The following is a 27,079-nucleotide window of genomic DNA, read 5'->3' on the forward strand; positions in this document are numbered from 1 at the left end:
CATGGAAAATGTACACCTCAATCCTACGATGTCAAATTTAGAATATTTTCCACTGCGTCCGATTACTTTACCTTGAATCCAACACCTTAGTATTTCTGCGTTCTCAGTCAGCTCATTTTCTCTTTCTCTCTCCTGCCTTGTCGCCCTTCTGTTTGCACCATCCTGGAGCTTTAGCTCTGTAACGGCCTGCAGATGTCACGGTTAGACAGCGATTGTGCTTGGGCGCGTGAGATGTGCCCGGGTAAGGAGACCGCGGAAGCTTCACTCCTGTTATTTTCGCAGCCTGCGGATCTTCATGTTCGTTGGCCCTGCTCACGCCTCTTGTACCGTACCTGTATGTCACCTTCTCGATACATCTTACCACACGTTGTGTTGTGAGGCGGTGTGAAAATCTAATGAACTGTAACGGCTCCCAGCCGTCAGGAATGCGTAGGGCGCAGTGGAAAATCCACCGTGTTGCATATTTATTTAACAAAGGATAAAATACTGAAATAGTTGTGGCCCAGCGTTACGACATACTTGGACCAGCAACGCTTAAGATATGAGACACATATCTTTTTGTGAAGAAAAATAGTTTCGGAAAATGGAAAGAGAATTGTCGTTATTGCGACACCGGTGGCAGGGAGTGCCTTCTTAGCGCAGTAGGCAGCGCGTCAGTCTCATAATCTGAAGGTCCTGAGTTCGAACCTCAGAGAGGGCACGTGTTTTATTCCTGTGCGGCATTTGGTATTATGCCCAGAGTCTTGGGTCCATCCTTAAACTGGGAATGAGATGAACTTCTGGGATTAGTAGGACGGACTGCGGTGCATTATATAATAGGATAACGTGGATCTGATACCCTACACCTGTAGTTGCTCCAGATAATTATCACAAAGTGGCTCAAATGTATTATCTTATGTCAGAAGTTGAAAGTGGCTTGTAAAAGGTATGGCCCAGCTGTGCGCCCTGTGAGGGTTCTGGGGGAAAACCCAGTCCTTGCCTTTTTCAACTTCAGGCTGCCATATTCCTCAGCTTATGGCCTCGTCACTACTCTGCTTTTGCGGTACACTTCTTTCTCTGGGGAATCTCATGCAACCTGATTGATATCTCTGTTTGATGAGGGGCATTGCAAATTCAGGAGTCTCCTGCCATGTGATTCGGTTTGAGAGAACCAACCACAGACCCCTTGTTGCAGGATGCCTTTGCATTCAGAGAGAAGCAACAGGACAGGGGCAAGAAAAACTATGCCACTCTTGGTTTGGGTTGATAAAGGCATAAAAGCTGTACACTCCACTGGGAGAGACTTGTAAAGCCCCCCAGAAAACTGCCCTGCAGCTGGAGACAACAGAAATGTGGAATCTGATTCCATTCTCCAATGGGATTTAGATGACATGGAAGACCCAACAACTTGGAAGATTTCTGAGACAAGGCTCTCCTCTCTGGTCCTCTTACGACCTCCAGGGCTGACTATGGAAAAGGCAATGGAGAAACTTCACTGCAACATCTGGCTTCAGGGTGACAATGGCAAGGTGGTCTCAGGCATTGCCATCTGGGCAAGGCAAAGTGGCATAGACTGCTGATAGGGAGCCACACCCCCGGGGGCCAAGAAGGGGCCTCAAAGGGCAGCCCTGGGAAAAGGAAGAAAGGAGCAGAGCTGAAGTTTAGAGCAAGGTCGTCTCGAGCTATCGACGCAAACTAGATGAATTAGAAATTGATGGATTCCTACCTATGTCCACCAATGGTATAAGGTGGAAGGAGATTTCTCTAAGTCAGCAGTTAAGGCTTGAAGGACTGGAAAAAATTAGAATCCCAGCCAGACAGCAGCCGTCCAAGTTGCTGAACTCAATCCGGGAAGGTGGAATGGGTTACCAAGGCTCCTCTGAATTCTGACCATGAGTTCTGACCAGACGCAGAAGAAAATTCCGACTGTGAGCATGAGTCAAGTAAGGAGGATGGCTCCCACGTTTCTCCTGTCCTTACTCCTTCCAAAATGAATGATGAAGCATGAGGTCAAGTTCTCTGCATTCCTGCCAGGGACAAGAGAAGGTGGAATGGGGAAAAGGGGAGCAGGAGTTTTTATGGGGCTGTTGGACATTGGGATCCAAGTGACAGTAATTTCACTCTCTGCAAGAGTAGGGATAATCTGGTGGCATTGGAGGACTTCAGGAGTGACTCTGTGACTCACAGCAGGTGAGCTTTGCATGGGGCCCTGGGCCATTTTGAACACCTGTGATCATGATTCTTGGAGCTGAATGCATTACAAGTATTGACATTTTGGTTTCTTGTGGCACAGAGCATCAGGACAGCATCAGGAAATGTGCCACCTCATAGCAAAAGATTCTAGACATGATGGTGGGACTCATTCACTCTTGTCCAACACCCAAATTATCCAAGGCTGACAGGGTCCTCAACAAAGGCAGTACTGAATGCTAGGCGGAGGAAAGAATATTATCCTGTTGGTACGGAACTTGCTATAGAAAGAGAGCTACGCACCACCTTGTCTTAGTTTAACAACCAAGTCTTAAAGCCCAGCGCATATGGGCTCCGGTTCAAGACCTGGCTGCTCCACTACGATCCAGCTCTCTGCTATGGCTTGGGACAGCAGTAGAAGATGGCCCAAGGCACTGGGCTTCCTGGCTTCTGGCTTTGGATCAGTGCAGCTCCAGCTGTAAAGGCCATTTGGAGAGTGAACCAGCAAATGGAAGACCTTGCTAGCTCGCTCTCTCTGCCTCTCCTTCTCTCTGAGTAACTCTGACTTTCAAATAAATAAATCTTTTTTAAAAAAAATTTCTGGCTTGGAACAAGGGCCTCAGGAGCCTGGAGGCTGATAGTAGACTAACGCACGTTGACCAAGGTACCACTCGACTCCAGCAGTATCAGCATCAGAGCAATCACTGAAGTGGTGGTGGCCCACACTGGAGACTGGTTCACTGTTAGTGATTTGGTTAATGCTGTCTCCAGCATTGGAGATTGAGACTCAATCTGCATTCACACAGAGCAGGCTAAAGCATTGTTTCATTGTGCTCTCACAGGGATATTTCAATTCTCTTCAATATAGCACCAGTGGGTAGAGTTAGCAATGGGGATGTTCCACACATGCTGTCACCTTTAGGAAAATGAGATGGCCAGTAGGGGAGACCTCTGGAATGGATGAAGTAAGCATTAACTACAAAGAGGCCATCAGGAAGGACAACTCACCAGGTGGCACCCCTGCCTAGTGAGAGCCATTTGGTGATGTAGAATTTTAACATGAATGACTTCATTTTAATTTCCGGTCGAATCCGTTGAGGCCCAGTGCACGCATTTAGTCCAAAACAATGTCCTGCTATAATTTTTGTTTAGCGCTAGCAGTGCTTGGTGTTCCTTGCCCTGTGGTCATAACCACAATCTCTGCCTCTGTTTTCCCATGGTCTTCTTCCCAGTATATCTATGCTTCTGTGTCCAAGTCTCCCTCTCTTTACTCTTTTCAAGATACCAGTCACTGGATAATGGCATACCCTAATTCAATACGATCTCATCCAAACTTGATTACTTACACAAAGTGTCTATTTCTAAACAAGATCACATTCACGGTTACTGGGGATTAGGACTTGAGTATCTTTCGGAAGCACATTATTCAATCAAAAACACGCCTGGACTTATCCATAAATTTAAGCATAATAATGGATCAAAGAATTAAACACTTGTCCACAAATAAGTGTTTAATAAATAAGAGTAATGAGAAAAGCAATACAGTGAACTTGATTGTTTATGTGTCAGGTGCCCTTCTCAAATATTTTATGTGTGTGTCCTCACCAAGTTCTTCCATCAGCTCTATTAGGTCAGCTTCTTGCTATTTCCCTTCACGTATGAGGAGAGGCTGCCCACTGAGCTAAAGCAAGTTGGCAAAGGTCCCATAGCAGCTAAGGTCTGAATACAGGTAGCGCCACATACTTCAAAGGCCCAGTCAAAAGGTTTCAGGCATGTAGAATAGTTTTCTGGTTACCAGTATTTAATCTTGCTACTATGGTACTTGGAGAAACGTAGTAACCACACTGTGAATATTTCTCATTAAAAGGTTGAAAATAAGTTAATCACTTGTGACTTCATCTAAGAGACGGTGATCTCTGATTACCCGGGTCCAACCTGTACACCCCCCTACTCTCTCCCTGCCTTAAATTTCTCCACAGATGTCGTCAGAATTTGACTTATTGTACATATCCATTTCTTTGCGTGTGTGTGTGTGACGTCCCTGCCAACAAGATCCATCAAAGCTTGTGAGCTTTGTTCACTCTGTATTTCCTACCCTCAGAAATATGCCTTGCACATAAAACACCAAGAGTTCATATTTATTAAATTAATCCTTGAATGAATGGGAGACAAAAAGGTATAGAAGTTCCATGCATCCTTAAGGTCAAGTTTAAATCACGTTACATACTTGGTGCAATTCCTAAATCTGATCTCTTCTCACAGCAATGCTGTCCTAGCTCTGAGAGTATGTGGGTTCTAGGATTTTTGGCTTGCAGGGATCATCACTGGCGAGGTTATGCAAGTCCTTCCTTTAGAGGACTAACATAGGCATATAATTTTCCTCATGGTCTCTTCAAAATGATAAACATGTCCCTAAAAACATCCTATTTTCCTCTGTAGCCAACAGTGAGTTCATTATCCATTAATTTATCTTAAGGTGAATTTTATAACCGGAGATCATCAGAATCTAAAGAGATGACGCACCTATACGTGTGGAAGTACTGCAAACTGAGCATATTTCAGAGACTCAAAAACATTTTATGATGTTTTAACTCACTGTGCCACAACTCCGGACACATCTTACAAGTGCCTGGGACAGGGCCTTTGGAAGTGTTTTGCATTTGAATAGTCACCTCTTTAGGATTTTTTTTTTAATTTTTAAAACTCAGGAATGTAAGCAGGTTGCAGCCGAACAACTTACAGGTGTATGACTGTGCTATATTGCTGTAAGCTTGATAACCGTCCAAAAAACACAAAAGCTGATTTCCTTAGGGGTTAAAGAAAACAGGCGTATCAGAAGGCCCTACTGGGATTCGAACCCAGGATCTCCTGTTTACGAGACAGGCGCTTTAACCAACTAAGCCATAGGGCCACGTGAGAGCAAAGATCCGACTGAATCTCCCTCATTTTACTGCTGTAAAATAAACGCGTTAACACTGTCACCCTCAGCTCTGCCAACCCCAGAGAGAAGCCTCACTTCCTCGCGACGCGCGTGGGTGACCTAAGAATACGCAGAGGCAAGCACCAGGCAGTTGCGAGTTAGAAAAAGGAGCGCGTGACACGATTTACACAAAGTGGCGGCTCCGCAACAGTGGGAAAGGCTCTACCCGCGAAAACGTCTGCGTGCACTTCTAGCGGTTCGCGGGAAACACACTCCATCTTTTAACCCCATCTTCACCGACTTGGAGCTCCTCCCGAGCGCTTAGCGTTGACTCTTCAAGGATTGCCCTGCGAGGGTTGGGGGTGCCTGAAACCGCCCCGGATTTGCAGGGGGAGGCGCAGCAGGCCGGGCTGGGCCGTCGCGGCTGCACGAACAGGTGTCGCGTCTCGGAACGCCGTTTTCCGAAGGCCGGTACAGCCAGGACTGCAATGGACGCTCACAGAAAACCCGACCGAGAGAAAGCCATCGGGGTGACCCCATTTCTCGCACTGCCTCCGGGACCCGCCAGCCGCGGAGAACCCCCGAGGACGGCGGGGAGAGGGCGCAGGGAGGCCGGGAGAGGCTGCGGCTCCGGGTCCCCGGGACAGGCAGGGGCCGGGACGCCCGGGCGACGAGGGCAAGGGGGCTGCGACCGCGCAGGCGGCGCCCGGTCCCCTCCCAGCCCGCGCTGGTGGTGTTGGAGCCGGCGGGACGCTGCTTCTCCAAGCCGCATCAAACGCAACCGCACGCGTGCCCTGAACTCCGGGAACGAGGGCCACGCGCGCACTCGGCGACAAGTGGAGCTGCCTCACCGTCGGCTCCGCGGGGCTCAGCGCCGGGGCTCCGTGACGAAGCCGCGGCGTCGCGGGGCTGCGAGCCGGCCGACGGCGTCCCCCGCGCCGCCGGCGACTGAGGCTGCGCCCGGCGCCGTCGCCGCCCCAGTCAGCTCGGCCGTCGGGTGTCCCAGCGTTTTCTCTGTGACGGGTTTTTCTAGAAATGGAGCGGCTTTTTGTTCTCCTAGGTCATTCGGCTCATCTGAGGGGTTCTGGTGGGCAGCCGACGACCCGAAACTGACCCTGTGGGAGAAGCCTTCGCCCGGAGGAGGTCGAGCGCTTGCAGCCGAGGGTCCAGGGTTTGGGCCGCGCGCACAGTTTGAACACTAATTTAACCGGGCTGAGGACCGTGAAGGTCCCAATGAGCGTGTGTGGAAAGGGAATAGAGAAGACACAACGTCCGCAATGAGCTTAAGTTCTCGAACATTCGAAATGCCTTTTTTTTTTTTTTTTTTTTTTTTTTTTTTTGTAGCGGTAAATTGGTGGTTTGGAGAGACATGTTCAGAAAAAAAAAAGTTTGTCTTTATCATAATGGATTAAGGGCCATTAAGGTTCAGTTACAATAAAAAGCATCTTTCCCCTTATTTTTCCTATCTTTGATCAAGAATTGAAGTACAAAAGAACAGAGATTGATTTTTGTAAAAAGGATCACATGTTGTGTAGGTAATATTTTTACATCGCTGGAAAAAAATGTCAGACAAACCCTCCTCATCCATTACCCCCCATCTGACCTCCCAGACCCAGCCTTACAGGCAAATGCATTACTTGCTCTGCCTTGTTCCAGGGATGTGTTTTACACACACAAGTAGTACAAGTGTGCCCTGCGTAGCATGGTCCTCATTTTTAGCTCGAAGGATGGAGTATTAAGTACACTGCTGTGTACACCTTCATCCACTTCCTCCTTTTCTCTGTTGGCTACTATCTCTCTGCGTTTATCCATCCAGTCCTCTTCCCCTATAACCAATGCTACTCTGAACAACCTGGTCTACTGACCATCTCACGTGTTTGTGGAACGTTTCTGTCTGTGGAATGGATAAATCTAACACAGGTGTGATGTTAATGCTGATGGGCCTTACGCACTAGGCTTCCTTGGGTATTAATGATAATGTTCAGTCAACCTTATTGTACCATGACCCACCTACCATCCCATGACCTGCCCAGTCTATTAACAGTGACCTTTAGCATTCAGAAAAAATGCTAAATATCTGCCACCCTTACATTCATTAAGACATTTGGTCTTCGTAAAAATCCCATGAGCTGTGGATGTAATCATTTCTGGCTAGTTATTCATTTCTCTTCTGAGTTCACTTGCAAGTGTTTTCTAAATCCAGGCAATTGTGTGGCTCACAAACCGCCTTGCTTTAAACTGAAGTATTTATGATTATCAAGCTAGAAAAGAACTTCTGGCCTCTTTATTTAGCTACAAGTCAAACTCACTATGAGGCACTAGTTAAATAATGAGTGCTGGCCATTTCAAAATCCTTTGATTCCTGGAGTGGATTTTCTTTGGATCTATTGAATTAATTATTCTTATACATACTGGCTGGATTCTACTTTTTAATATTTTATATATACTGATCACTAGATATAGAAATCAATTGTTCTCATCTGATTTGTTTTCTTATTTTTGCTTTGGATGGTGAAGTTTTGGTGGCCTTAGTGAGTGGATTGGGCAGTTTTCCAGTTCTTTATATCCTGGAACTGCTCAACCCACACGAATGACCCTTGACAATGTACAGCACTTTGCAGGGAATGAGAACTTTCCATTGTAATTTTTTTTTTTGCCTATGAGAATGTTCCACAGGCTTCTATTTTGTTTTTGGTTATCCAGAATACTTTCTTAGCTCTTACAGCAAGTACATATCATTTCTCCGTTAATTCTTTCCTTCTGCTTTCAATGGTAGCTTTTGTTGGCCTTTTATTTTCTTCTAAATTGAGGTACTGACCAGCAGTTCAAACATTTTAAATCTTTCCCATTAAAAAGATGCGTTTGAAGTCCTACACCTTACTCTCTGACCTGCTTTAGTAGCATCCCACTGTTGTGAAATATCCTCTTATTGGCATTCTATTTCATATAGCCTGTAGTTTCAGTCTTCTTTTTGTCTTTGAGCCAAAGTATTTCTAAAAACACTTGATTGTATTTATTTGAGAAGCAGAGTTACAGACAGAGTGAGAGACAGAGAGAGGGGTCCTGCATCCACTGGTTTACTCCCAAATGGCCACAACCGCCAGAGCTGAGTCAGTCTGAAGCCAGGAGCCAGGAGCTTCTTCCAGATCTCCCATGCGGGTGTGGGGGCCCAAGCACTTGGGCCATCTTCTGCTTTCCCACGCCACAGGAGAGAGCTGGATCGGAACCGGCACCCATATGGGCTGCTGCTGCCACAGGTGGAGGCTTAGCCCACTTACCACAGCGCTGGTCCCAGTATTTGATTTTTTTTTTTTAATAAAGCTTTTTACTTTTCTGATTATATTTTGAATCTGGCTTTAATTCTTATTTTTTAGTACATTATGAATTTTCTAAATTAAAAATATTTTGAAATTTTCTTGCTGGATTAATTGATAATCAGTTCATGAAATTCATTGGCAATTAAAATTTTTGTATTCTTATTTTTAGGAAATAATTTGTATTTATCAGGTCAGTGTTTCATAATATTGGTTTTTTCTCTGTCCTTTGATATTTCTTGGGTTGAAAGTGGTACAGTAAAACTAATAAATTGTGTCTCTCTTTTTGTTTATTCCTGCTGAATGAAGTTGCTGCTTTATTTTATTGACCATGAGTATTGAGAAACAAAAACTCTTATTTCCATTTAAATTTTCATTTTTAGCACTTTAAGGTGCCCTTTTTGCCTCATTTAATAGATTTTGTACAAAATTTCAACTCCTGTGATATTAAGTCCTTGAGTATTTTGTATTTGTATGAGTTGGCCTGATTTTTTTTTCTATCCTTTATTTTCAATCTTCCTGATTTTTCCCAACCCCTGTTGGTTGGTAGCAAACTAGGAGTAGGCTTTGTGACAAGATGTATGCAGGAAACAAACAGGCCAAAACACTGGTCATTAATTTTAACAATGTTTTAAGAATCAGTGACTCTAATTAATACCCTGTCTTCCATCGGTTTATCTACACATAGCAGAAATTTCAGTTGAGATACTGAATAACCAAATGTGTGAGTTTACAGAGAAATTTTGGGGGGAATAGAATCTGGTTCTAGCCAAAAGCTTCTCAGGACTTGCATAAAACATTTTTTCAAACTGAAAACCTGGCGCAATGGAAGAGTCACCTTTTGAATGCTGACCTTTCCAGGATTCTGACCTTGTGGTTTTCAATCAGGCCTTCAAGTTGCAGTCTTCCACCCAGAGCTAGCAGAGGAGAGGACTGAGCCTCTAAAGAGAATCAGTCTCCAAGAGCTCTCTCCATGAGCCCCAAGCCAATCAACATGCAGTACATGAATACAGAAATCATGGGTGGAGGGCTTCTCTATAAACTGACAGCATAATGCTTGCTAAAGCTGGGCCAAGATCCAGAAGGTAAAGGAGGAAACGGATTTTGTGTACAGGTATCATATGTGTAGTTTTGCTACTCAAAGGAGTTCTCTCTGCAGACACAAACTGGGTGCTTTATAATTTTATTCGTTTCTGACATTAACTTCTTGGAGTTAGCACAGGCCTTAAGGTTGAGGACTCAGTCCCACAAGACTGATGCCCGTTTCAAATGCCAACCACAGCCTCAGATGGTCACCCATGTTTCTGAAAACTGGCTAAAAATCACAGGTCCCTATTAACTCCCCCTCAGAACTCACAAAACCCAGGGAAACACTTACCTTTACCAGTTTATCCTAAAAGATGCTACAAGGAAACAAATGAACACCTTGATGAAGAGATACGCAGGGCAAAACATGGAAGGGGCATTGATCTTTCTACCCCTCTGCCATGTGCTCCCTCCGAAACTGTGGACAACAAAGGATCCTTTTCCCTTTAGCAGCAAGCTTCCTTTAGCTGCCTAGCATACTAACAGTCTGTGGATGTCCTTTGCCTGCCTGTCGCGTAGCAACTTGCTATCCTGTAAGAACTGTTTTTACTAAAAATCTGCTGAACTGTCTTTTTAGGGTCCCAGATAAAACTGGGAAGGACTGGCTGCAACCAAAATCAACTCAGACTTTTAACTAAAGACTTACTTTACGGCTCATTATAATGTTAAGTGACACACCTCTGATGTCGCTTCTGGCCGTTTCTCTAGGGATGCTACTGCTGCTGGGGGGATCATGTTTGAGAACTGACTTCCTAGAGGTACAGGTTGAAAATGGGAAAATGAGGCTTGAGTGAGGGATTATTGTGAGGAGTCAGATGGATTAATAGGCAGTCAGAGTGGTCCCAGTGGAAATCGAGGGTGGAAAATATTCTCCCCAAAAGTTATCTTTAGCAAGGTCCGATGTGCCTGCCTGCCCACTCTTTGGAATCTCCCAAATTTACCATGAGAATAGCAAGGGAGTGCTGATGCATCTTCCTGAGCTCACATTTTATTGTGAAAACAAATTAGGTATCCCACCCTTGTGATGGTTTTTTGGTTTTGTCTTGAGCAAGCCAGATAAGATAAAGTCCTGGCCTGGTAACTGAATGCCAATCTGATGAAGTAGGCAGGCAGACAGGCTAAAATTGATTAGGTTTGTGAGCTGGAAGACCACGCCTTCACCACGCCCCTGTGTGACCTCACCCCCCTACCTGGCCATACCTGAGTGTCTACTGGCCAATCAGGTTAATTAGCCACTCCCTTTTGAGAGTGGATTAAAAGCCTGGGACAGGGTGTGTCGGCTGTTTTCCTCCCTCCCTTGCTTCCTGCCAGGAGGGAGCTGGATGTAGCCCTGTGCCTCCAGGGCGCATGGCCTTCGGGCCGTGTGCTCTAGGCTTCCTGGCCTAGATGTTCCTCCACGTGGCTGGTTCCTGGTGCTCGGTATGAACCCAGATTTACCTTCCTTAATAAAACTCCCACTCTCCTATGCATTTTTCGCACTGAATAAAAGCTTAAAATGTACCATGCTGCCTCGTTTATCTGTGCCGGTATTTAGAATTCTCTAAATATTGAGCCGGCGCCGTGGCTCAATAGGCTAATCCTCCACCTTGCGGCGCCGGCACACCGGGTTCTAGTCCCGGTTGGGGCGCCGGATTCTGTCCCGGTTGCCCCTCTTCCAGGCCAGCTCTCTGCTATGGCCAGGGAGTGCAGTGGAGGATGGCCCAGGTGCTTGGGCCCTGCACCCCATGGGAGACCAGGAAAAGCACCTGGCTCCTGGCTCCTGCCAGGATCAGCGCGGTGCGCCGGCTGCAGCGGCGGCCATTGGAGGGTGAACCAGCGGCAAAGGAAGACCTTTCTCTCTCTCTGTCTCTCTCTCTCACTGTCCACTCTGCCTGTCAAAAAAAATAAAAAAAAAAAAAAAAAATTAAAAAAAAGAATTCTCTAAATATTAGGCAAGAACCCTCTTGGGCTTATTAATATTGGGGGTTTATTAATAAGCATATGGTGATATCATATGGCACCCCAAATTCTGGTAGCATATGTGGCACCCCAGATGGCGCTTCTGGGGAGCTTTAGAGGGCCACATGCTTGTGTAGATTTTAGGGAGTCATCTCTGATTTCAGTTTTACCTCCAGGACCCTGCTTTAGAAATCTGGAATCAAAGGAAGGCCACACCCCCTGCAAACCAGCCAGAAACCTGCACATGAGCTGGACACACACCAGACGGCAGACGATGGCTCAGAAGCTTGGGTCCCTGCCACCTATGGGAGAAATCAGAATGGAGTTCCTGGCTCCTGGCTTTGTCCTGGAGCAGCCCTGGCTGTTTCAGGCTTTTAGGGAATAGACCTGAGGATGGAAAAAATCTCCCTCTCACCCTTTAAAAAAAAATCAATCTTAAAAAAGTATTTTAAATTTCAAGTGTCTATGTCCAAAATAATTGGTGAAAAGGAAAAGACAAACAACAAATTTAATTCATTTCCTTATCCAATCGTTCCTTACTATCTAATTTTCTGAAATCTGCATCTATTAGAAAAGATTACATTTTAATTATAAAACAGCCTGGGACAGAGAGTTTCCCAGGAAGTCCTTTGCAGTTTTAATTAAGAGTGGTGCTTTTCTCTATCCTTATTGTCCTCTTCTGCTGTCTGTTTTCATAATTTTAAGTGAGCATGCATTAATTTTGTAAACAGAAATGTATTAAGAGAGAGAAGATTCCTTGTGAAGCAAGGATTCTTCCCATGTCAGAGCCAGCTAGAAGACCTGAATGGGAGGTGCCCAATTCCAGTGGTCATGCTCACAGCAGCTCTAGAGGCGTCCAGTCCCATCCAGTGCTTTTCCATGTGCAAAACAGGTCTAGAGAACAAAATACTGATATGCTAGGTGGGGATACCAAAAAGGCAGAGACAAAGGGAGAGAGGAAGAAGAGGCGTGACTGCAGACATGATAGGAAGACACCACATAGAGCCAGGTTGCTGCAGAATTTGTGTTTTATTTGACACAGTGATTGGAATGAACTTAAAGTTGAAGGGTCTAGGGGTGAGGAGAAAATCCATCATTCAGAACGAAGGGACATTCCTGCCCCCGGTGCCATGACCTGAGTCCACTAGGGGACGGGCACCAAAGAGGGCTGTGGTAGGGTCCAACCCAGAGGGGCTTTGAGACCCAGGTCCATCATGGAGATGCCCCTCCCTGCTGTGGGTGAGGTTTCTGCTCTCACTTTGCCCTCCGTGTCCTATTTTAAAACTGCAGGTTAGTAGGGGAATAAAGAAGGAGCAGGGAGAGGAAGAGGTTGGCAATGCATGCATGCCCTAGAGGTGAGCCTAGAGGAGAGCGGAAGCCATAGAAAAGACCTATTCAGCCTTGCTGCCAGTTCCTGCTTTCTTTAAACCATCAGGATGGAAAAAAATATAAGCCAGTGCTTCTGGGGATTGCTTTTTTAGGGATATGGGGTGTTCTGAACCATGTACCTTACAATATGATTTTTCTTTGGGATGAATCAGGGAGAAAACTTGAAATTTCAGTAGCAGAGAGTTGGGGACAAAGGTTTTCCTTTCCTTCATCTTCAAACACATACACAAATATACTACATGTACACACAAACACACTCCTACATAAACACACACAGCCACACACATGCACAAGCCGTTCGTTGGGTATTACAGGATCGTTTGGTCATGTGGAAGCCTAGATAGGAAGGAGTGTAGAACAAAGATGGATCTTTCGTTAGACACATGCATTGAGTGGGAGGCAGGGCGGCTGCTTCTGCCAGCTGCTAGCCCTCCTACTGGGTGTTGAACTGCTCTACATATTTGAGGATGTCTGCTTTGACAGTGCTAACGGGAGCCGCATGGAACCAGCGCATGACAGGGATTCCATCAGTGCCCACCAAGAATTTCTCGAAGTTCCAGCGGATGTCATGGATCTTCAAGGGATCCCAGAAGAGGTGGCGTGGGGAGCCCAAAAGTTCAGACGTCGGAGGGCAAGAGTTCTGCAGCAGAGATGTGAAAAATAGAAATATAAATTTCTCCCCATCCCTAAAGAGTCTCCTCAACATCATATACCTTAATATACTGACTACTTACCATACTTCCAACCAATAACAAACATTTAAATGTATCGTCACCAATGCAACAACTACCACCCAAACATCCAAGGGTCAGAGTGCCGTACTAAATAAAAAGCATTACTTCTTTTCCTTCACGCCTCTCCTTTCTCATGATTTTATCATGGTGCTTCAGTAAAAGAATATCTTCTGGGACCAGCATTGCGAGGTAGCTGGTAAAGGCACTGCCTGTGACACCAACCATGTGGGCACTGGTTCCAGTCCTGGCTGCTCTGCTTCCAATTCAGTTTCCTGCTAATGCACCCAGGAAAACAGCAGAAGATGGCCCAAGTGCTTGGGCCCCTGCACCCATATGGGAGACCTGGAAGAAGCTTCAGGTTCCTAGCTTCAGCCTGGCACAGTCCCAGCCATTGCAGCCATTTGGGGAGTAAACCAGCAGATGAAAGATCTCAGTCTCTCTCTGTCACCCTACCTTTCAAATTTAAAACAAACAAACAAAAAGTTAGAAAAAAAAATACAATACCTTAAGAGTGGGGCACTGGGTTCCCCTTGAGAAGGGAGCCATTTTTGTTAAAACAAACAAACAAAAAGAGTATCTTTTGTTTCCTTGGGCAAATCATAAATCACATCATTTCTGTAGTTTCAGTTTCCTCAGTGAAAAATAATAGGTTGACTGATGGTACTACAATCCAGAATTTGGAGCTTCATGGGTTAGTAAACAATAACTAGTTTTTTATGGAGACTTATGCAGAATCACTAAAATTCATTTTTACGATAAGAAAAGTTAAAAGTCTAGTATAACCACAGATTCCAAAATTAAAGAGTTCTTAAAGTGTTAGTTTGAATCACATAAAATCAATAATACAACTTTTTCTGAGCAACAAATAGGCAGTTTACATGATATAACCAGTCATAATTTAATACCAGAATAAATAATGATCTTTTATATTTAAATAAGATGAGCTTTAAGAAAAATTCCTCTCATTGGCATTTTTTTTTTCTGTTTGCTGTAGTTGGGTGAAAATTTCAACAGGAACCACACTTGTTCTATAGCTAAGTGTTTGGGGATGAGTGGGTTAGGTGAATCTTGGGGCTCTCCCACTCTAGTACCCTGTGGTTCTAATATTTTGTGGCTTTAAAGGCACTGACCACATGACACCCTACCTTATCCATGTCTATGTTTGTCTCCTGACTATTTATGAGTTCCTTCAGGGAAGAGAATATGCTCTATTAATATTTTCCCACTCATTGGATAGGACAGTTCCTTGAACAAACTAGGGATTTGACAAATGATTGTTAAGTGAATTATTCCCATTCAGTAGAGGAGGTTAGTCCGCAACAAAGCTATCATAGATAGTGTTCTCAAGACAGATATTGCCCTGATCCTTGAACTCATCTGAGCATCTATTTCCAAGGTGTCCAAACCCAGTCCTAGATGTGAGCCTTCTTGTGTTCAGGACATTTCCACCTGACTGCTTCATGCCTGGTTTATGTTCACTCACCTTCAGGAAGGTAAAGACCTTCTGTTCGTTTTCTCCATTCACATCCCCTTTCTCAAAGAGCTGGAAATTGGGGACAAAGTTACCACCTGGACGCACGTACCTGCAAAGAACCAGAGTGTTCCAAGAGGATCCAGATTAAGACAGGGATGTCTAGTGACGGTCACTCCTAACCCACCACGAAAGGAAATCTGAGACAAAGAGGGAGATGTAAACAGAGAAGGTGACGAGAGGTGTTTGGGAATACAGAATACCAAGAAAACTGGAAGCCAATATTTTGGGGGCTATTTGAGCACTACCAACAAGGCCAGATTGAATTCAAAACATTACGATGATATTCTTCAACCCAGTAATCTACCACTCAATACCACTCACTTTTGAAGTTTCCAGAATTAGAGGGTCCCTAGATAGAATGAAGAAGGAAAATTCTCTAAAGGGCCCCTCGTGGGTTCCCATGATGGGTACTCACTTGAGCCCAGAAAGGATCTCTGAGTTCCTTCCTGGTTCTTGTTTTCCAAACTGGTTGCAAGGAAAGCCCAGCACAATGACACTAAGGTTCTTCAGGTCCTCCTGTAGTCTATTCAGTTCTGTGGGCAGAGAATACATGGCATGGGTGGGCTGGTCAGAAGCCCTAGCACAAACAGTGGATAACACTGGATTTATCTGTTTATCACAAGAATAAACTGAGGACTAGGAAGAGAAAGGTTCAATACTACAGAGATTGAGGAATTCAGAACAAAATTCTAAAACATGGGTTTCCAGAAACTCATCCAAATGGCTGCTGGTTTTCCCTGTGGAGTAGTTTCCATTAGGGGTAGCACTTTACAATGCAAAGGGAGCTCTTAAAAATAACAAGACAAACAATGCAGATTGGTTAGACTGGCGTCCTGCTTGATCCAAAAAGAAGCCAGGCTTGAATGCTACTGCCTTAGATCCAATGCTGGATTGATTGATGAGATTTTTTTTTTTTTTTTAAAGGAAAAAGCACACAAACATATTCCTTTACCTTCCCCTGCACTATGTCCCATGATGACACAACCTGACTGACACTGCAGTCATACCCCTGGGGAGCATTCTTCGTTGCTCTACTCTGAGAAGTGGTGGAGGGAATCAGAAATTTCAAGACTAGCTCCAGAGGACTCTCTACTCTCATCCGCTCTGTTGATGAACTGATATCATTTTCTTGAAACTCTCACTGAGACCCTGAGCCATGAACTCTAGCCTGCTCGTTACCACTGCCAGGGTCTGTGTAGGCTTGCGCCATCATTCCCGTCTTCAGTCCTTTTCAGTGGAGTTTATTCAGGCCCCAGAACCAGCCACATCCCATTTCATTCAGACTCAGTTCTGCCTGCTGGCATTTCCCCTAACAAACTCTTAAGTGAGGAACATCCTCCAGTTTTAATACAATCTTTCATTACTATCCATACTCATCTCTCTCTTTGCCTATTAAGAATATATTCTTTCTATGGCTGACTTAGCAGATTTTGATTCTATCCTTTTGCAAGTTTCTTTACCAATCTCATTTTCCTCATCTGGAGTAAAATTTAGCGGATAAAGCCGCCATCTGCAGTGCCAGCATCCCTTATGGATGCCAGTTCGAGTCCTTGCTGCTACACTTCCGATCTGGCTCTCAGCTATGGCCTGGGAGAGTAGTAGAAGATGGCCCAAGTACTTGGGCCCCTGCACCTGTGTGGGAGACCCAGAGGAAGCTCTTAGCTCCTGGCTTCGGATCAGCTCAGCTCCAAATTGCGGCTATTTGGGGAGTGAACCACGGATGGAAGACCTCTCTCTCTCTCTGCCTCTGCCTCTCTGTAACTCTGCCTTTCAAATAAAGCAATAAATCTTAAAAATAAATTTGAATGAGATGCTTTTTAAAATCCTCATGAACAAGTTTAATAAATCATATTACAACACCACAATGGAAAACTATGTCTTAAAAAAGAATGAGAAGTAGGGTGAATATGCATAATGTTAATGTACTATTTATTTTGCTATATTTAGAAAAAAAACAGGAGATAAGATTTTGGATGTTTTCATCATATGAAAATGTTAAATGTTTGAAGAGATAAATATTTTATGTCATGCAATAGCTATATGTACTAAAACATCACATAGTACCCCATAAATACATACAATTTTAAAAGTGGAGAGTGGGCATTGTGTTACAGCACCACCTCTTGGGATGCTGAAACCCCATGAATCCTGGATAATCTGCTTCTGATCCAGTTTCTTTCTAAGTGCTTGCAAGGCAGCTGATGATGGCTCAAATGCTTGGGCCCTTGTCATTCACATGGGAGACCCAGATGGAGTTTCTGGCTCTTGGCTTCAGCCTGGCCCATTTCTGGTGTTGCAGGCATTTGGAGAGTAAACCGGTATATGGAAGATCTCTCTCTCTTTCTCTGTCTCTCTCTCTCCCTCTGCCTTTTAACTTGATGAAAATAAATAAAGACTTAAAAAATGAGGAAACTCACCAAGTTCTGACACAGAATATCATCCAACAGATTCTATTATGTGAAAAAGCAAGGTGCAGAATCATGTATGTGTACATTTGAGTCTGTGTGCTTGAGGTGTGTGTGGGGGGGATGATATTTGCATGTACATGCATAAAAGACTTCTGGAAATACACACTATAAACTGCTAACATCAGCCACTATAGATTGCTAACATCAGTCACTTAAAGGGAAGGGAACATGGAGGTTACACTGCTGTACCCTTTTACAGTTTAAATATTGTAGCTGCACAGTCATACACCACCTATGGATGGTGACAAATTCTGAAAAATACATGGTTAAGGGATTTGATCATTGTGGAAAAATTACAGAGCATACGTCCACAAACTTAAATGGTACATAGCCTGGACGTGGACCACTGATGCAATCAGTGACTCAGTAAGCATGAGCTATCCAGCATAATGTTGTACTGGACAATTGCTTTTGTAAGTAGGAGAAGTGCACTAAAAGAGTGATTCTAAAGTATAATACAGTCAATGCATAAACCGGTGACGCAGTCCTTTATTTCCATTATCGCGTGTGATGTACTGTACATAATTGCGTGTGTCACACCTTTATAGGATTGGCAGCGCAACAGCTTTGCTTACATCAGCGTGGTCAGAAACGTGTAAGCACATTGTGTCACAGTGTTATGACAGCTACACGTCACTATGCAATAGAAGCTTTGAGCGCCATCATAATCTTACAGGACCACTGTCACTGAGTCATACATCATTATGTGGGCCTTGACTATACTCAGATTACCTATTCAACACATAAGAAATTCAAATGAAAACTAAATAAGTTAAAACAAATTTAAAAGCAGATTCCCATAATTTTAATTTCAAGGTATTAGCAGATATCCATAGAATCACTGTTAACACATCATGACTTTTAAAATGTAGCCAATTTTTCAAATTTAAATTTCAAAGGGAGGAAAATTCTCACTTGCTAAGTGACATTAAACTGTTGCCTGGGATCTCATAATTAGGTCTCCCGGTTTATAAAAACTTCATATGCAGCCTTTTGGAGTTTCTCTGTAGTTGACTGTATATACAAATAAAAATATAAAGTGACCCTCAAATTCTTTTAAATGTCTGGACCTCCCCCTAATGGATACTTTTGAGATATCTTTTTAGACATGATTTTATCATTGAAAAAGCTGTAAATTTCCCCTGGGAAATGTGAACTACTTGTTTTTCATTGTACTTTGGAGGAGGAACTATTTTAATGCAATCTTTACAGTCCTCCCTGAATGTTAATTTTTAAATGTCAGAATTAGTGAACCATGTATCATAGATGTGAGATCGCAATCTGCTCAAATTTAAATGCTATTTTAAAAGGTGAAAATTCAGGGATTTGTTATAGGAGCTCTACTAAGACAACTTAATGGGACTTTATATTTTCGATCAGTTGCATAGATAGCAATGCCAATGTGTGGGAGATTTTTCCTAAAACGTGTTTAAGCATTGTTTTGATCCATTTCTTTGTGGTGCTTGGTGCAAAAATCCTTTTTTCATTTATTTTGAACATGTTTTTTAAAAACATAAATAAAACCCTTGGCCTGTCATACACTACATTGTTCCATAGTATTATTAATCTAGAATTTAAAATAACATTTTTGGATCAACAGGAATACCAATTAGAGCTTTAGCCTGACTTTATTTCTTCCATGATGATGAACCAAGGAAAAAAAAAAAAGGAAAATCCATCTCAGTTACCAGAACAGGTTGGGCCACGTTCTGCAAACATTCTCCCATGTGACCAGTCACTCCAAGTAGCCCTCAAGCCAATCAAAAGCTGCCCTGGTAGAAACTATTTTCCTTCCTCTCTGTCATTTGAAGGTTACGGCAGATCCCAAGAGCATCTTACAAAAGCTTTTGCTCCAATTGCGCTCCTGTCATTACCAGAAGTCACCCGTGAGCAAGACAGAAGTAGACTCTGACATTTCAGTTCTGACCTGGAGTCGCAGCTAGGTTGGGGGTTTGCAGAGTATCAGTGTCACGCAAAATGTGACCATGATGGATCGGGAGAAAACAAGACTACCCTGGAATTATAGCTACACGTGGACAAAACATGAAAGTTGTATAAATCACAAAAAAATCATAAAATGACTAAACCTCACCTTAAACTTGCCAATATGAGTAACCCTTCTTTATAATTAAAGTTTTAACCTTGCTTTGTTCCTCTCACCATATACATGTGTTTATTAAGATACCCAATCACACAATTGCCCCCATTTCTTCATTTCTTTCTTTTTCTTCTTCTTTTTAAGATATATTCATTTATTTGAAAGGCATAGTTACAGAAAGATAGAAGCAGAAAAAGAGAGCGCTTCCACCTGCTGGTTCACTCCCCAAATGGCCACAAAAGCCAAGACTCAGCCAGGCCAAAGATAGGAATCAGGAGATTCTTCCAGGTTTCCCATGTGGGTGCAGGGGCCCAAGCCCTGGGGCCACCTTCTGCTGCTTTCCCAGGTGCATAGCAGTGAGCTGCTAATTAGAAGTGGAGCAGCCAGGACTCCATCCACTAGGATTCCAGTGCTGTAGCTGGTGGCTTAACCTTCTACGCCACAGTGCGAGCCCCATCTTCATTTCTTGATAGCGTCTAGTCTGGAGCAAAGATTCAATTCCTTGAAATGGCCCTCAAGCCACCTAACACAAGCCCAGATTCTCAAAGTCCTAACACATTCTTACTGATAAACCTCATTCCCTATAGTCTATGTTCTCTCTCAGGGTCCATTCAACTGTTCAACTACAGGTGTGCTCTTAATTGGACTTTGGGAAAGTCTTAGTTCTCAAAACTGCAGACAATTATCCTGGAATTCTAAGAGAGCAGTAGCAGAACTTTAAGAGTCACGTGGTCCTTTAGCCCAACCCCTCCGCCTCCCCACCTCCCACTAACACATTGGTAACACCTTCTGGAGTTAGACTCTGGCTATCTAGCAGAGCTAGTTGCAAAAGAGTTGAAACAGGAGTTCTTACCAGGATACTGAGCTGTGTTGGCGCAGTAGGTGGCCACGTTGACAAAGAGCACGTACTTCCCGGCATACTGCTGGAACTGGATGTCTTCTTCACCATTGAGGGTGCGGGCTCCGTACTCATAGATGGTACCTGACACCTCTTTGTTGCAATCCATCTGAAATGTAACAAAAATAACTGCAATGATGTGAAAAGGTAAATAATATTTCCTGACATGTGTGAATTTTTCAAAACACCCATGTAATACCTTGAAATCCTAAGAATTAAAGAGGCTTTTTCAAGTAAAAATTTTAATTAGATCTGATGCCACACTAAAATTATTTTTTTTAAGATTTATTTATTTGAGAGGCAGAGAGAGAGAGACAGAGAGAGACAGAGAGGTCTTCCATCCGCTGGTTCACTCCCCAGATGGCTGCAACAGCCAAAGCTTCGCCGGTCCAAAGCCATGAGCCAGAAGTCCCTTCCGGGTCTCCCATGTGGGTGCAGGTGCCCACAGACTCAGGCCATCTTCAACTGCTTTCTCAGGCCTTAGCAGAGAGCTAGATCGGAAGTGGAGCAGCCAGGACTTGAACTGGTGTCCATATGGGATACTGGCACTGCAGGCAGAGGAATTACCCCCTATGAATTATTTTCTAAACTTTACAATCCATTGTTCTGTGTGCGGCAGAGCAAGCACTTCACAGTACTCTACCAATCCGTGGAGTATTACTATAATTTACCCCTATTCTCCAACCTTGCTTGCACTTTCTTCCACATCCTTACTCCCTATTCCAGACATACTATCCTTCTCAAGGATTCTTAACAGATCTTTGCAGAATTTCTCATAACATAAAGAACTTTTGCATGAATTCCTCACATGTATCTTCTTAAATTGTATTCCTCCACCCCACCACACCTCCAAATCAGGACCTACAACTTGCTCTGCATTTAGACCCCATTGAAGGGCTTCTCCAGGCTTTGCCAATGGGGTGCTCCCTGCTACCTCCACACTAATCCTCAATACCCCTTCTTCTCAGCTTTATATTGTGGAGAACCATCCTATACTGCTTATGAATTAGGGACTATAAAATTAAAGGCACAGAGGAAAACTTTTCTACCTAAAAGCATACCAAGAGAAAAAAGCAGGCAAGACTTGGGACAGGAAGTAAAGGTATTATCATCTAAAGAGGTCATTTTCTTAGCTATGTGGAGCAAAGTCATAGAATTTTTCAATGGAGCATCAAGGGACCTCAATTCATAAAGACCTGCCTCACACAAAGAAAAAATTGGCTGTGGGTGAGCCCGGGTGGGAGCAGTGGGACAGGAAGGTCTTTATCATCCTCTAAGTCTACAAGGTCTCTTGCCAGACACCAGAAGCAATAGCCTCTACTGCATTATCTTTGCAGAGAGGGAAGTTTGAGTTCGAGCAGGCCCCCTCCCTATGTGTCCAAACATCTGTGCCCATACCCATGGGTTCTGCATCCATGGATTCAATCAACTATAGATAAAAAATATTCAAAAAATTAATCTGTACTGAACATGGACAGATTTTTTTGTTATCATTTTCCCTAAACAATACAGTATACCAACTATTTACATAAAATCGGGCTGGGGTTGTGGCACAATGGGTTAAGCTTCCACTTAGGACTCCAGCTTCCTATATCAGAGTGTAGTTCTAGTCCTGGCTACTTCCTTTTCAATCTGGCTTCTTGCTAATGCATTCTGGGAGGCAGAGAATGATGACACAAGCACTTGAAACCCTACCATCCATGTTGGAGACCTGGAGGAAGATCCAGACTCCTGCTTTGGTCTGATCCAGCTGTGGCTGTTGTGAGTATTTTTGGAGTAGACCAGCAGATGCAAGATCCTCTCTCTTCTCTTTCTCTTTCTGTCTCTCTCTCTTTCACTGCCTTTCAAATAGATGAAATCGATATTTAAAAGCAAATATTTGCAAAGCATTTACACTGTATAAGGTATTAGAGAGACTATTTAGAATATATATGTGTAGGTTATGTGCAAATATTGTGCCACTTCATATGAGACTTGAGAATCCATGGATTTTGGTATCCTTGGGGAGTTCTGAAGCCAATCCTCCTTGGAAAGGAGAGGCAACCATATACATTAATCCAAATAGTTGGGATCATTAGTTTAGCTATTTAGGACCATTAGCTTAGATGCACTGTGACGGGTTGTCATCCATGTACCTTCATGTCTGTTTGCCTTCATGTCCCCTTACCTCTGTGCTCAATAGTGTCTAGCCTTGGCCTTTTCTGCTATCGTAATGAAAAGTCACATGGAAATCACCTTATGAACTGCCATTCATATACATCCATTTGCTTGCCTTCGTGTTACCTTACCTCTTGCTCAACAACGTCCAAATTTTGTTTCTCATATTAACATCACCCTATGAACTGGGGCGTGGGATCCCAGGACTCCTGCAGGGTTGAAGAGCTCAGTCCTTCTGCTCCAGCTTTCAGTTTTGCCTCTGTTTGCTTAAGTTCGTTAGAAAAGGGGAGGGTAGCATGGAGCACAGCTTTGCAGTCTTAAGATGATTTTCTATTCTAAGAAGTCCACGCTCAAGCCCGAAGGAGTGGTTTACAGAGACCTGGATGCTCGCAGAGGTTTCCCGTTCAAGTAGGCTGTGATCTTGGAAAGTAAGCCTGCTCCGATTTTACTGCAGCTGTGTCTTTGAGCGTTTCTTATGCATCTTCTTCCACTTCCCATGAACCCCAAACTAAGATTTGAAGACCTGCACAAATATCTCCTGGGAGCATTTTAGGTATGTAAATTCCTGCGCTCCTCCTTAGACCTCAAGAAGGAGGAACTCTGCGTGCCTGTGCGTCACCCAGCTTCCCAGGGGATGCTTATGTGAGCTCAGCTCTGAGAATCACTTCACCAGGTATGAGGGATCTTCAAAAAGCTCACGAAAGATGACTATTAGGAAAAAGACTCTTAATACTCTAAAATTTTGGACCAAAATAAACATCTTTTCATTTCACTTACCAGGAACTTTTTGAAGATCTCTGGTATGATGAGTGTTGTTCTCCACATTTCACAGAGAAGAGAAAGGAGCCAACCAAAGATATGTAACTGTGTAAGGCCACAAGTGAGGCTGAGCTTTTGCACTTTTTTCTTTCTTCCTTTCTTACGATTTATTTTTGGGGCCAGCTCTGTGACGTAGCAGGTACCTGCAGTGCCGCCATCCCACATGGGCACTGGTACAAGTCCCAGCTGCTCCACTTTCAATCCAGCTCTTTGCTATGGCCTGGAAAAGCAGTGGAAGATGGCCCAGGTCCTTGGGTCTCCAGACCCGTGTGGGAAGACCCAGAGGAAGCTCCTGGCTCCTGGCTTCGGATTGGCTCAGCTCCGGCCATTGCGGCCAATTGAGGAGTGAACCAGAGGATGAAAGACCTCTCTCTCTCTCTCTCTCTCTCTCTCTCTAACTCTAACTCTAACTCTGACAAAGTTACAAAGACAGGGAGAGACACAGAGAGGAAGCAAATCTTCTATCTGCTGGTTCACTCAATGGCTGGGACTGAGCTGGGCCAAAGCAGGGAGTTTTAACTAGGTCTCCCACATGGGTGGCAAGGAGTTTTATCTCGGCCTCCCACGTGGGTGGCAGGGGCCTAAGCACTTGGGCCATCTTCTGCTGCTTTCCCAGGTACGTTAGCAGGAAACTGGATGGGAAGTGGCACAGCCGGGACTTGAACCAGTGCTCATTTGGGATGCCAGCAGTGGCTTAACTCATCATACCACAACTCCAGCCCCTTTAATGCCTTTTTTCTGATATTAACGTTAAAGTTTGTTGGTGCCTGAAGTCATCCCCTCCCTCCCTAGTCTGCACCTTAGACAGCACACACATCTATTACAGGGTTGACGACTTATATCAGTGTGGGGAATTTTCTGAACAGCATCAGGCGATGTGGAGCAGCATCAGGATCTGGGAACAAATCCTCTTACTCTGAGCTGAGTTTCGTCTCCACGTCACCATATCGCTTCTCCGAATTAATAGTGGTGAACAGCTTTCCTGGGGCAGGGTGTTTTATTATTCCCGGAAAGAGCTCCCTCTTCCCTGACCCTGGGACCCCTACAGCACATATTCCAACACCATCTTCTCCACCCTCTCCCTGTTTCTGGCCGGGCAGCCTCTCAGCAATCAGTCAGCCTCCTTCTAATCCCATGTGGGGCCTGATGCTTCATTTACTGGGACCCACAGGGCTGTCCCGATTCCAGACCAGAGTAGAGGGGACAGGCTCAGAGCGATCAAGAGGCCACCAAGAAAAAATGGCAAAAGGGAATGCTCCAAGCGCATCCTTCCTCCACCCCCCCCCCCCATCCCCCGTTTGGCTCAAAGAACTGGGCGCTGAGTTGAAGTTGCAGGAAAGCAGTGGAGTCTGGAAGATGGGTCTCTGCCGCGGGGCACAGCAGTGGCAGAAGTTTGCGCGGGCTGGGAAGATGCATCTTGTCTTGGGGACGAGGAGAGGAGAGGCCCTTGGGCCTCTCTGGCGGCCAAGTCAGTCATCACACACGGACATCCTCCCAGACCCTCTGCGGGGGGTTCTCACCTTCATCTTTTGCGGCTCCGGGGTTTCCTGAGCAAAGCTGACCAGGAACAGCAGGAAAAGACAGGAGGCCCAGAACTGCGGGATCATGGCTCCTGCTAGGACTGGGCGACTCTGAGGAACCCAGAAATTTCAGCCTTTTAGAGCCTCGGGCAGAGGTCAGTTTGAAGTTGCACAGCCAATCGCAGAGCGGCGTCCACACCCACCCATCTTTCTCTCTGTCTCCCTGCCCCACTTAAGTGCATCCGGGAGGTGGGACCCGTGCGGGTTCTGGCACGTGAAGTGGAGGCTTCCCTCTTTGGAACCTGAGGTGCTGCCCCTCCCCACTGCACGTGACTGGCAGTTCTCAGGTGCTGGCTCCACATCCGGGAACTAGAGCGCCACCGCCACCGCCACCACCGAAGCAGAGCCTGGCGGGCTCGGTGACCATTTATCCCTTGTCCTTTCAATACAGCGCTGGACTTTCTCATTATGCAGTCCAGCTGTGGGAGACTGAGTGTGTCAGACACTTCGCTGGCCAATGTGTCCCCTGCAAAAGGGTTTGCTAAGGCAGGAGCAGTGCCAAGGAGGCATGCGGGGCCACACAGTGGAGTTACTAAGCAGAAAACTAAACCACGAGCCGAGGGAGCTTCCCTGGGCTCGAGTTTCTTCCTCTGTAAATAATTGTAATCATCTCTCCCCTGCTTAGTCCATAAACCTGTTTACTGTGACACTGGCACCATAACCAGAGAGTTGTTGGGAAATACGTGGACGTGTGAGGACGCGTGGGGTTGTTTTCCCTGGCTACCTCCTCTACCATTCTGCTTCCGTCTGTCTGGTTTTCACGGCCGGCTCAGGTTTGTGAAACCTCTTTGTTCATCGAACTGGTAAGTTCTTCCTCCCCAGTTCTAAGCTCCTTGTCATTCAGCACTTCCCTTCTGCCCTGCCTTTACAGGTTCACACAAAAGGCCCTCTCTGCCACTTGGAACTGAAGTGTGTGGGGGAGGGGGAGGGGGGGGTTAAGTTCCTGTGACCTCTTCTGGAAGACAAGCTTTTCTTTATCTTAGACTTGGGAGCTCTTCTGAAGAACCTGTAATCTGTGGTGGCTTCAGGGCTGATACCTGATCCAGCCACGAGTGTCCCCAAGGCTTTCAGGGAAGTCATGCAGAAAGCTCCCCTCTTGGAGTCGGGAGCCGCACCCTCCCAGGCTCTTCCACCTTCTGCTGATGTCAGCACAAGAATGGGTACAGCTTGGAGGCAGAGGCTGCAGACGCCAGAGTTCAGCAGCCGCCTCTGCCACTGACGAGCTCCTTGACCCTGAGAAGGGCAATGTCTGTTTCTCTAGTTTTCTCACCTGCACAATCAGGGTCGTAATATGATCTACCTAGTAAGGATGCTATGAAAGTGAAATGTGACAATAAAGCATGAAGTCTAGGCCCTGACACAGGGAAGCAACTAGAAATGTACTCAGAAAGAGAGAGAGAGAGAGAGAGAGAGAGAGAGAGAGAGAGCAAATCCCCAATATCAAAAGTCACAGGTTAGTAAGAGGTAGCGAAATGAAGGCAAACTTCTAATTTCCACTCCAGAGCCTTTGCTCTGGTCCATATACATCACCCATTGTTGTGAGTAGATCTGTTCTGTCTGAGACAGCTTATACTTGCTCACCTTGAGAGGTGAGGAGATCTTTTACAATTCATAGAATTACTGCAAACTTGAACTTCTTAGGTTTTCGATGCCCCCCCCCCATTTCTAATAAGCTTTTGAGCACCTTGGAACTCTCCAGCAATGAGAAGTGGAGGTACAGGAGCACACGGTGAACAGGAGGAAGCGAGGCTGATGCTTGGCGTTCCTGGTCCATCTGAAAGTGTCACGGGTCTACAGTTCCTCTGCACCTACCCTCAGCTGGAGACATTGATTCCCTATTATCTCCTAGAAATTTTTCATTCATTCCTGTCAAACAAAAAAAATACAAGTAAATCTCTGATAAAGCAACTTTTGTTTATTGAGAATACACAAATAAAAGGATTGTGGGCTAGGAAATACGTGCACTGAACTGGTA

The 27,079-nt window shown here is 44.8% G+C and overlaps 1 protein-coding gene and 2 non-coding genes across 3 annotated transcripts; 1 reads left to right on the forward strand and 2 right to left on the reverse strand.

Annotated features, from left to right (window-relative positions):
* The first annotated feature begins 627 nt into the window (after positions 1–627).
* On the forward strand, positions 628–700 carry TRNAM-CAU (transfer RNA methionine (anticodon CAU)). Its single transcript has one exon. It is a non-coding gene; the product is annotated as a tRNA-Met (tRNA).
* A 4,306-nt stretch (positions 701–5,006) lies between these two features.
* Positions 5,007–5,080, reverse strand: TRNAT-CGU (transfer RNA threonine (anticodon CGU)). Its single transcript has one exon. It is a non-coding gene; the product is annotated as a tRNA-Thr (tRNA).
* An 8,077-nt stretch (positions 5,081–13,157) lies between these two features.
* On the reverse strand, positions 13,158–25,183 carry GPX6 (glutathione peroxidase 6). Its single transcript, NM_001256906.2, is given in 5 exon segments — positions 13,158–13,456; positions 15,034–15,133; positions 15,500–15,617; positions 20,504–20,657; positions 25,045–25,183. Coding segments are annotated over 5 exon segments (666 nt in total). The 5' UTR covers positions 25,132–25,183; the 3' UTR covers positions 13,158–13,249.
* Between the last annotated feature and the right edge of the window lie 1,896 nt (positions 25,184–27,079).

Source organism: Oryctolagus cuniculus, chromosome 5, assembly GCF_051225735.1.
Source record: "Oryctolagus cuniculus isolate XC-2025 breed Fujian yellow rabbit chromosome 5, ASM5122573v1, whole genome shotgun sequence".
Taxonomy (NCBI): domain Eukaryota; kingdom Metazoa; phylum Chordata; class Mammalia; order Lagomorpha; family Leporidae; genus Oryctolagus; species Oryctolagus cuniculus.